We start from the raw sequence: 10383 nt of genomic DNA, 5'->3' as shown, positions 1-10383 counted from the left end.
TCCCCCCCCCTATATATATATATAAACACCATATCCATACACATTTATATATCCATTTATATATGTAAGTACGTAGATCTATATGGTATGTATGTACTTACTATTTTATATAACTTGCATTGCAAATATACATATATACATATATATATATAAATATATTTATATGCGTTTTATTTATTTTTAAATATATTTAATATTTAATATTTGTATTCTATGCGTGTATGATCATTTATTTTGTGGATGTAAATGAAAGATAAACAATGTCAATAGAAATGGGGAGAATGGAAGAGGGGAGGGGGAATGAATTTCTTTTTTTTTTTTTTTTTTCTTTTTAAGAAGAGGAGAGGATAGAAGAAGAAAAAAAAAAAAGAAATTCTTTTTGCTATATACATACATATACACATATATATATATCAATGAGTATGTACGGATGGGAAAGAAAGAGAGAGGGAGCGGGAGAGTTTATTTTAGAGGTTTGCACTTTTGCGTCCATGTAATCAAAAAAGGGGGAGAGGAGGAAGAAGAAGAAGAAGGAGGAGGAGGAGGGAAAAAAATTAAAAAAAAAAAAAAGTGAAGAATCGAAACAACAACAAAAGTGTGAATTATGCGCTTTGTTTGATGAATATGCCTTTTCGTTTGTTTTTGTTTTTTGTTGTTGTTGTTGTTTTGTCCCTCTTGTGAAATTTCTTAGTTTATTATTATTATTATTGTAGCCGCGTTGCTCACAGTGAAGGGGGGGTGGGGGGGGGGAGGAGAAAAAAGAAAAAAAAGGACGGTGGTGGTGGTGGGAAGGGGAAGTCGCTGTCGTTTCCGCCACTCTCCCTCGTCCCTCTCTTTGTGCGCCTCGGGGCAGGGAAGAAGAAGTGTAGCGCGGGGTTGTTTTTCAATGGAGACGAAGAAACGGGGAAACTCGATTGTGTAGGCATGTGGTTTGATTGGTGAGTCTGAACTTCTTCTACTTCTCCTTCTCCCTCCCTCCTTTTTGTGTTTTTTGTTTTTTGTTTTTTCTTCTGTTGATCATTAAATAGTTCTGCACCGTCTGCTGGCATTTTTTATGTCACTGAAGGAGATCCACTCATTTTTTTTTTGTGTGTGTGCGTTTATTCTTGCAGCCGCGCTCGTGTGGGAAGAGAAGGGGACGGGTCATTCAGAAAGAAAGAAAGAGAGGGGCCGTAGCAATCGGTTGTCGTTTTTTTGTTTTGTTTTGTTTTTCTGTTGTTGTTGTTGTTTTTTTTTTTTTTTTTTGCTGCCGTTTTCGAGTTTTTTGTTTCTTTTGCTTTTTTATTTCTTTTAGGCGGAGTAGGAACTAGGAGGAGGCGGGAGGCTTTGCACGCACGAATCACGGCTTTTTTTTTTTTTTTTTTTTTTGAGGGGGGCGGAAGGCAAACAAAAAGGCATAAATTTGGATGAGAAAACAAAAAAAAGGGGAGGGGAATTTAACAAAAAAAAAATATAATAATAATAATAATAGAATACGTGACGGCAACGAGGGGGAGTTAGTAAAGATTTACATTGCCAACCGTCGTGTCTAATGACATCGCATGCGGACAAGTCATCGGTGCGTCTGTTTCGCAGTGACACGCGTGAGAGTCACCTCCGTGGCGACGAATATCGCGCCTCCGTGAGCGAGAGCGGCCGCAACAGAAGTCGTCTGTCGCCTCGCAACACGTCAATGACGCGCCACGCGCCACCCGAGTGCCCAAGCGAGGTGACATGGGCCTCGAAGCGTTCCTCCCGTGTCACGTGGAAACAGGCTATGAACCGCCGCCCACCGCAGGATTGGTCCAATTCACGGCCCGACACGTTTCATCGCGATGATCGCGTCCCGTTTAAGTTGTCGGAAGTTGATGAAAGCAGAAAATTGGATGTGTGTAGACTAGACGAGTGCCTTAGTGAACCCCAATCGGCGCGTGGCGGCGTGAGGGACTCCGCGGCCCCTCTGACACGGTGGCATCTCGATAAACACGTACAGCGTAGCGGAATGGCGTCGTTTCACACAGAAGAATTTCTGCATGACCACGACACAGTGGAGGACTGGGAGTTGATGTTGGTGTCAGAGGGAAAGCGGAGTCTGCTGGAGCAATTCAATGCATCGAAGTTGCAGCACAGCCCAGAGGGAGGAGAGGAGGAATCAAGCAGCGTCTGCCCAACAAAGACCAAAACCGCGCGTGACACTTTGCAAAGTGCCCGGAATACGCCTCATGCCGTTGCACCCCTTAGGCGGCACGCTGCTCAACGGGATCACGCTGCAGAAGAAGAGGAAGAAGAAGAAATCATTGCACGCTTTTATGCAGACCAGCATGCACGCCGTCGAGAGCCACAGCCACACATGGGCACTGATTCCACTCCATCGCCATCCGTACCGGATGTAAGATACACCCAGCCAAATCGTCAATATGACGATAATCCACACGTAGGAAATCAGCTAACCATGGCATCATCGTCCACGATTCCTCAAAACATACATGACTCCCATGTGAAAAAAGAGCACGCGCGCCCTACGGAGGATGAACCAGAAAGAATAAATTGGGAACACGAAGGTGAGTCTACTGAAAAAAAAAAAGAACCCAAACTTTCGACATTAGAGGAATTCCGCCAGTATGTTATACAACAAAAGTTACAAAGTCGCAGTAAAACTCATACAAGAAATGCAGGAGAAAATGCCACCTTAACACACAGCCCAGCCCTCACAAAAAACACGGAAAAGAGAAAACAAAACGAAAATCTCAACGACATATCACAAAGTATGGATAACACACATATGCCGTTATTAAAGTCTAACACCCTACACAACAACAACTTGATCAGTAGCACTAAACTCACACTAGATATAAACACAACAGAGACCAAAAACCCACAAGACAAATCATTTGCAAACGCAAGGCAGCAGGACCGTGATGTCGTATCGCACGCGGAGGAAGCCGAGCGCAGTGCCGTCCTGGCAGCAGCGCACAGAGGTGCGACGGTCATTGCTGGCGCAGAGGTTCTGAGTCGGAGAGAGCAACAGGACCGTGATGTCGTATCGCACGCGGAGGAAGCCGAGCGCAGTGCCGTCCTGGCAGCAGCGCACAGAGGTGCGACGGTCATTGCTGGCGCAGAGGTTCTGAGTCGGAGAGAGCAGCAGGACCGTGATGTCGTATCGCACGCGGAGGAAGCCGAGCGCAGTGCCGTCCTGGCAGCAGCGCACAGAGGTGCGACGGTCATTGCTGGCGCAGAGGTTCTGAGTCGGAGAGAGCAGCAGGACCGTGATGTCGTGTCGCACGCGGAGGAAGCCGAGCGCAGTGCCGTCCTGGCAGCAGCGCACAGAGGTGCGACGGTCATTGCTGGCGCAGAGGTTCTGAGTCGGAGAGAGCAGCAGGACCGTGATGTCGTGTCGCACGCGGAGGAAGCCGAGCGCAGTGCCGTCCTGGCAGCAGCGCACAGAGGTGCGACGGCCATTGCTGGCGCAGAGGTTCTGAGTCGGAGAGAGCAGCAGGACCGTGATGTCGTGTCGCACGCGGAGGAAGCCGAGCGCAGTGCCGTCCTGGCAGCAGCGCACAGAGGTGCGACGGTCATTGCTGGCGCAGAGGTTCTGAGTCGGAGAGAGCAGCAGGACCGTGATGTCGTATCGCACGCGGAGGAAGCCGAGCGCAGTGCCGTCCTGGCAGCAGCGCACAGAGGTGCGACGGTCACTGCTGGCGCAGAGGTTCTGAGTCGGAGAGAGCAGCAGGACCGTGATGTCGTGTCGCACGCGGAGGAAGCCGAGCGCAGTGCCGTCCTGGCAGCAGCGCACAGAGGTGCGACGGTCATTGCTGGCGCAGAGGTTCTGAGTCGGAGAGAGCAGCAGGACCGTGATGTCGTATCGCACGCGGAGGAAGCCGAGCGCAGTGCCGTCCTGGCAGCAGCGCAGAGTGTTCGTTTTGTGTGGGGCGCTTGTGGTTTTTATGGCGGTGAGAATGTGCTTGGATTACGCGAGAAGAGAGATTCGATTGCTTCGTGGCCTTTACGGGTGGGTGCGTTGGATCCAAAGAGCGTTAATTCTGTTGAGGAGCTCGCTGCAGTCTCTCATAGCGGGATGTCTTTGGATACCGGTTTAGGTGTATCTGATGAAGGCAATGCATGTGCAACTGCCGTGTCACGTGTAAATGATGCGAAGTTAGATGGAATTCTTCTGACTGGAGGCTGTGAATTGACGCAGTTGAACGTGAGGGGTGGTGTTTTGTTGGCAGAGGAGACAGTATCGTCGTTACGGGTTGAGGCTAAAGAAACAGAAGTTCAATCTGATATGCTGGGTAAAGTAGCAGTGCATCCCGCGCTACGTACTGGAGAAGTTCGCGCGACGACGATTCCTCATGGTGAGCCTCTAGGGGATGACTCTGACGATGATATACCGATTCACCCCAGGTATACCTTTTTTGGATGCCTGCTTTCGCCGTTTGTCTGCTGTATGAGCCGTCGGCAGACGCAAATATCCCGTATTGAAGACCCTTTGTCCAATGAGTAAAGAAAAAAATGAAAGTATCTCTTTCCCTTTCTTTCTCTTTGTGTGTGTGCGTGTGTGTGTTGTATTGTAGCTTTTTGTTGTTGTTGTTTATACGTATAATGCGCATATTATATTATTTATTGTGTGTAATATCTCTGGTTAAAGAGTATTGTTCTTTGAGTTATCTTGTCTGATGAAGGAGAGGGGGGGGGGAAAGAAAGTAAGGTGTGAGTTCAATGCGTCTTTTATATATACGTATCATTGGCATCCCTTTACCTGTTTGCACGTTCACTTTTGTTTGTTTTATTATTTCACATTTCTTGTTTGTTTGTTTGTTTTTTGCTCTTGCTCATGATTTAACCGTTGATGGCCGACTTGTCTACCGCTACTACTGTTGTTAATACTATCAATGTTGCCTTTATTGTTTTTGATGATTATGTTGTTACTGGAGGTTTGTATAAGCGATTCAAGCTTAAGGCATCAACAATGCAACTGAATCTTCCACCACCGCCCTTAATAAACATCACGTTTAGCGGGCAGCCAGCCATATCAACGGGCGTAGTGAACTTAAGAGTGCTGCTGGGAAGTATGGATTACGTGCTTGTGAAACATATCCAGGGAGAAGAGAATCATGCGGATATTTCGGATAACACCGATGCGGATGGAGTCATTTCCTCTGGGAGGCGGCAGCGGCAGCTGCAGGTGTGCGAACACGCTGGACAACCGTTAGGGTGCTTTCTCGTGGAGGCTGGTGGAAGCTACGAGGTGGTGCGACATGACGACTTACAATGGGGCTTATCGAGTGGTAGCTTGCAAAACGGCGGGCCGGCGGTGGGGAAAAGGAAAAAATCACCAGAGGAGCAGAGGGGTGGCAAAGAGGAATTGGCGGATCCACACAGGAAACGCAAGCGGGAAAGGAAACAGCAGGGGCTAGAAGAAAAGGCGGGGGAAGTTGGAAAAGAAAAGAAAAGAAGCAGGATTTCGCGGCACCGCGAGGAAAAGAAATCGGCGATGATGGCCGTTGTTTCAGCAGCAGTGGAAAAGAGTAACGTTAATGAAAAGGATGACAATGATGGTAACGATGCTCCGCTTAGGGAAGAAAAGGAGGCAAATGGACAAGAAATGTATGCGGTACAGGAGGGCAATGAAGTAGAAAACACTGCAGGCGAGGACGCCACGACACCGCTGCAACGCGTGCACCTGGAGACGCCTCCCTCTCATTCCACGCCGGTGCCGTTGGAAGAAAAGTTGAAGGCGCGGGAGGGACTGGTTGGGAAAAAGGCGGTGTCGCCTCTACTCGTGGAATCAAGATCGCCCGTCCTGAAGGAAAAACGGCATCGGCATTTACGAGAAAGTCTGAGCAGCAGCTCCGCCTGCGGGCCTGACGAAATGAAGTCACAGAATCAACCGCTGGAACAGCAAGATGGGGAAAAAAAAGAAGAAAATCAACGGAAACGGAATCATTCCAAGAGTGCGACGCATCGTGGGAGCGGCGTCACTGGAACGGTACTAGAGGGTGTGAATGGCGCTGCAACATCCCCTCGCAGCCGTGCATCAACGGCTGACAAAAGGAAAGAGACGCACCCGCCGCGTGTGGGGACCACAACAACCACGACTGATCCCTTTGGAAACGCCGATGAGAACGTTGGGAGAAATCCTCCGCGAAAAAGACTAGAAAGGGGGACGAGCGCCACGGTTGAGGCAGAAAAAGATGTGGGGAATGTGCACACGGATGCTCATGGGTCCTCTCACGTGTCGCCTAACGGCTGGGCGCCAAATGAAAGCCCTGCTTTAGGATTTACTTCCGTCAACAACACCCTGTCGCAGGATTTTAGTCTGGACTCGTCATCCATCACCTCCTCCGCGGACTACGTGTACTAGCGAGATAATTTCCAGTGGAAGTGAGGAGAAGGATGATGGGGAATCATCGCGGAGTTTGTTTCTTTTTTTTGGGGGGGGGAGAGGCTAAATTATTGATTTGCCCCTTACAAATCGCTTACTAGCCAAAGTAATAAAGAGGAGGTTAAAAGTGTAATTTCTGCTGCTGTTTTGACATCACATATACCCTTTGCATACATACGTACATACATACATGTATGCACAGATATACTTTTGTGGCGATTTATGGTGAAGTGTGGATTATAGCTTTGGCTGTAGATATTGTAATTTATTTTTCTGTTGCCATGAAAAGATTGACATGGATGACTCTTCCAGTATGGCTTGCCATTCCCACATTCTTTTTTGTTGTTGTTGTTAGGAGCTTGTGAAAAGAATGATCGTGGGAGAGCTGGCTAACTTAATTAATGTATGTACATCCTGATAGAACGAATGCACTCTTTATGATTCTTTCTACCGTATGAATCTTTTGGGAAGAACGCGACTTTGTAAGGGCAGGAACCGATAGCGGCCAGATAATTTTTAATTTTATTTTGCCTTCCCACCCACCCCCTTTTGATTCCCACCCTGCGGCGGGGTCTTGTGGTTGGAGGAGCCCAAAGTCTGCCACTTCGTAAGTAATAATATTCAGATTCTAACTGAGGACAAAGGACCATGCTAATGGTCCACAGAATTTTATATATTGAATGAAAAGAAAACATTGAAGCAATTAACTAACGAACCTTTTTTCCTAAATTGTTTGGTTTCCATAGATAATTTCAGGATCCGGCCAGCTGCCCGGAAGATTATTATTAGTATTATTATTGTTTTTGAATTCTTTCCACTTCTTTCACTTTCCCATTTTTTTGTGCGTTTGCTATAATTTTATGTTATCTCTCTTTGGTGAAACAACAGTAGCAGTGGAGGAAGTACGCCTTGTAGCGTGAGGAGAGAAAAGAAAGTAAGAAGGAAAGAAGCGTGATATTCTTTTTTTTTTTTGTGTGTGTGTGTGTGGAGAGAAGGGTGGGAAGAAGAAGAAGAAGTGACGGTGGGAAGATGAACAAAGCTTTAGATCCAGCAAAGGCGCCGCAGTTTCTTGATATGATGTTGCGCCGCAACCAGATTGTGCTTATCTCCGCTACATATTGTGAATATTGTACAAAGCTGAAGATGTTACTAATTGAAATGAAACACCGCTTTGTGTCGCTTGAAATCAACATCATTCCCAACGGACGAGAGGTGTTTGCGGAAGTTGTTGGACGGACAGGTGTACATACCGTGCCGCAGATGTTTCATAACGGCAAATACCTTGGTGGTTATGACGAAATTGTTGCATTGTACCGCCGCGGGGAGCTCTCAGCAACGTTGGAGAGGCGGTGAGGGCATGAGGGAAAGGAAGAGGGTGAATTCGAGTGTTGGTGGATTAAAATAATTGTTCTTCTCGTTTGTTGCCTTGTGTACGTGTAGGGCTGTTGAAGGATATGTGTGTATTTGTGCGTATGTGTGGATGTGTCTGTTGCGGGAGTAACGAGACGAGGGTGCGGTGAGGGGATATTGATGGCGTGGCCTCATTCATTTGGGATGGACGACTGGATGGCTGACGGACGGATTGTGTAGACGCGGTGAATTTCTATCAATGTTGATGGGCTCCTTTTTCTTCCTTTAGTTGATGTGTGTTTCTCCCACTCTGCGCCCAGCCCCTCCGCGCTGTGCGGGCGATGATGTCAACAGGCAACGACAGTTTGTGTGGGAGGGGAAAACGTTGAATGCGCGAGGACACAGGAACGGGCGAACACATTTGGCCGCCATGGGCGCTCGTTCTTCCAGCAGCCCACCTGCGAGTCCTTTGATACTGGCAGGTTTTTTAGAGACGGACCCCTCTTGCTTCCCACAGGGATTGGTGTGACAGCAGTTGTTTGTTGTGCCCACTAAAAAATGCCTGCGGAGCTGAAGAAAAAAAACGGACTCTGGTGGAGGGCAACACAACGGCGGGGGACGTGCTTACGATGGCTCCATTGCCGGAGGCGCCCCGGAAAGAGTAAACGGTGAAGTAATGGCGATAAGTTGACACCTGCCACCTTCCCTTTTAAAGGGGCGGAGGAGAAGGACCGCTGAGACGTGATGGACATGGCTTGTAGCAATGAGGAACACATCTTTGTGTCTATCTGCTACTCCTCATGGCATACACATATACACAACAACAAAAAAAAAAAAAGAGCGAGAGAGAGATGCCGGTTATTTTTTTTTCTGTTCTTTTTTTATTTCTTTACTGGCGATTGTGTTTGTTTGCTCAATACGCATGCTGAAAGTGGAAGGGAGGGAATGGCGGGCGTGTACACGATGAAACGGCTGCAGGATGAATATATATAACGGGTGCGGGTCAATCCTTGCGTCATCATGTGTGTTTGGAACGTATATTTTGTGCTATTTGTGTGTGTGTGTGTGTGTTTCATTGCTGTTCAGAAAACTATTTTCTTTTCTGCTTCTTTTCCTCTTTTTTTTCTTTTTTTTATGTTTGGGGACGGGGTGGGAAATTCTTGTCTTTTAATAGAAGGAAAGGAGGAGAAAGAGACGGGGAAGAAAACAAAAAAAAAAAAAAAAAGTTATAAGATCGGCGCATTGGGGAAACACGGCGGGAAACTCATATCCCTCCCTCTCCCACCCCCGTGTGTGTCCTTTTGCTGTACCATCGTAGCCGGGGGGAGGAAAGAAGAGAGGGGAAAAGGGAGAAAAGCAAAAAAAAGGAAAAAGGAGAAGGAGAGAGAGAGAGAGAGAGAGGCCGGCGACGGGTGAAACTTGTGCCGTCTCTGCAAAAGCTGGCATCCATGTCGCATATAATGGGAAAGGGTGTGACGCGTTCTTCACATCGGAGGAAAAGTGTACCGGAGCAGTGGAGTGCGTTTACCCCACGTGAGATGTTCGCCGCTCGTGTGGCTAAGAGGCATGAGGATTGCGGTGGCACTGCCGCCTCTTCGTTCTCACAAACGAATGGGTGCCTTCCACCAGCAACTCAAGTTTCTGAGTCTCTGCGCAAGAGATTGCGAGAGCATACGATTGAGCGAGATCCGTCACCTTGTCATATCGCCCCTTCTTCTTCTGCTGCTGCTACCTACAGCTGCGATGCGCAGAAAAGACACGACGGTCTTATCGGTACTTCAGTACGCGGGTCGCCACACGTTGGGAACGCCATAGCGCAGCAGCAGCAGCAGCAACAACAACTACAATGGAATCAGCAGCTTAGAAGAAATAGAGAGGATGCGTCACCCAGCCGGCCGCAGAATATCGGTGGATGTAGTGGTGAACCATTAGAGAATTCATTGGCTCTTTTGCGGCTGTACTCTCGATACTGCGAGGAAATGGAGTCAAAGGGACTGGACGACGATGACCAACGCATTCAAAGTCATGGAAGTAACACCGAAACCACCACGAGTAATTGCATTAACATTGTGAGGAATGGACATCCTTACCTACAGGATACTGTGGAAAGACGCATAAAGACAGAAATGTGTTCACAAAATAATACCATGCCTGCAGCGTGCACGCAATCAGTTCATGGTTCAAGTAAGGAAACAGCCTCTGCCACAGTACCACTATGTGCCAAGAAGACACAAAGTTTATTGTTAGCGAAGAGGCCTAGGAAGGAACGAATAAACGGAGAAAAACGGTTAAAGAAAGAGGCAAGGCCGTCGGCTGAAAAAGAGGAAACGGGCACGAATCGTATTCTTTCCTTGTCAGCACCTGGTAGTAACTTTCTGCAGGAAACCCATGGGACTTCAAGGCTGACAGAGTTAAGGGCATGTCTCAATGGGAATGACAGTGCGCCTCCTCCTCAAACCAGTGTGGGACACTTACTAACCAGGAGGAGTACATTGGTACCTGTCCACACACAAGGTAGCTCTCTGCCGTCGCGACTGGAGGAGATACGCCGGCACATTGAAAAGTATAGTGCAGCCAAGGACGAAGTGGCAGCGAGACCAATGCCTCTTCAACAAATGGACATTGCAAAAGGCCACATGTCGGGATGGACTGGTGAGAATTTGGTGCCT

At 47.9% G+C, this 10383-nt stretch overlaps 4 protein-coding genes across 4 annotated transcripts in view, besides 22 other annotated features; all 4 read left to right on the top strand.

Moving 5' to 3' along the window:
• Window positions 1-6418: a sequence feature (heterozygous, non-Esmeraldo-like haplotype).
• Window positions 11-96: a microsatellite.
• Window positions 126-165: a microsatellite.
• Window positions 169-206: a sequence feature (AT_rich).
• Window positions 306-333: a microsatellite.
• Window positions 384-414: a microsatellite.
• Window positions 501-545: a sequence feature (CT-rich).
• Window positions 548-570: a sequence feature (AT_rich).
• Window positions 636-668: a microsatellite.
• Window positions 950-1012: a sequence feature (GA-rich).
• Window positions 1190-1245: a sequence feature (A-rich).
• Window positions 1347-1368: a microsatellite.
• Window positions 1434-1470: a sequence feature (AT_rich).
• On the top strand, window positions 1532-4483 carry Tc00.1047053506475.130 (hypothetical protein, conserved; the record flags this gene model as incomplete). Its single annotated transcript, XM_812105.1, has 1 exon — window positions 1532-4483. The coding sequence occupies one exon, from the start codon at window positions 1532-1534 to the stop codon at window positions 4481-4483; it is 2952 nt and encodes a 983-aa protein (XP_817198.1).
• Window positions 4734-4806: a microsatellite.
• Window positions 4829-6343, top strand: Tc00.1047053506475.120 (hypothetical protein, conserved; the record flags this gene model as incomplete). The annotated part of the gene is made up of 1 exon (XM_812104.1): window positions 4829-6343. One exon carries the CDS (start codon window positions 4829-4831, stop codon window positions 6341-6343), a length of 1515 nt encoding a protein of 504 aa, XP_817197.1.
• Window positions 6419-6457: a sequence feature (areas merged during assembly that could not be assigned to a particular haplotype. This can correspond to areas where the two haplotypes were merged or to regions with more than two copies in the genome that were merged during assembly.).
• Window positions 6458-6580: a sequence feature (areas merged during assembly that could not be assigned to a particular haplotype. This can correspond to areas where the two haplotypes were merged or to regions with more than two copies in the genome that were merged during assembly.).
• Window positions 6534-6556: a microsatellite.
• Window positions 6581-10383: part of a sequence feature (heterozygous, non-Esmeraldo-like haplotype) that runs on past the window's edge.
• Window positions 6718-7148: a mobile genetic element.
• Window positions 7394-7717, top strand: Tc00.1047053506475.116 (glutaredoxin, putative; the record flags this gene model as incomplete). Its single annotated transcript, XM_812107.1, has 1 exon — window positions 7394-7717. The coding sequence occupies one exon, from the start codon at window positions 7394-7396 to the stop codon at window positions 7715-7717; it is 324 nt and encodes a 107-aa protein (XP_817200.1).
• Window positions 8808-8854: a sequence feature (A-rich).
• Window positions 9089-9115: a microsatellite.
• The window catches only part of Tc00.1047053506475.113 (hypothetical protein, conserved), a gene marked incomplete at both ends in the record, with an annotated part of 1845 nt that continues 624 nt past the window's right edge, over window positions 9163-10383 (top strand). Inside the window, one exon of the mRNA XM_812106.1 lies at window positions 9163-10383. This exon is cut by the window's right edge and continues 624 nt beyond it. Coding sequence (XP_817199.1) covers window positions 9163-10383 — 1221 coding nt within the window.
• Window positions 9531-9574: a microsatellite.

This window comes from Trypanosoma cruzi, genomic scaffold (assembly GCF_000209065.1).
Source record: "Trypanosoma cruzi strain CL Brener 1047053516569 genomic scaffold, whole genome shotgun sequence".
Classification (NCBI taxonomy): domain Eukaryota; phylum Euglenozoa; class Kinetoplastea; order Trypanosomatida; family Trypanosomatidae; genus Trypanosoma; species Trypanosoma cruzi.
The sequence above is the reverse complement of the archived record's forward strand: the minus strand, read 5'-3'. Positions and strand labels throughout refer to the sequence as shown.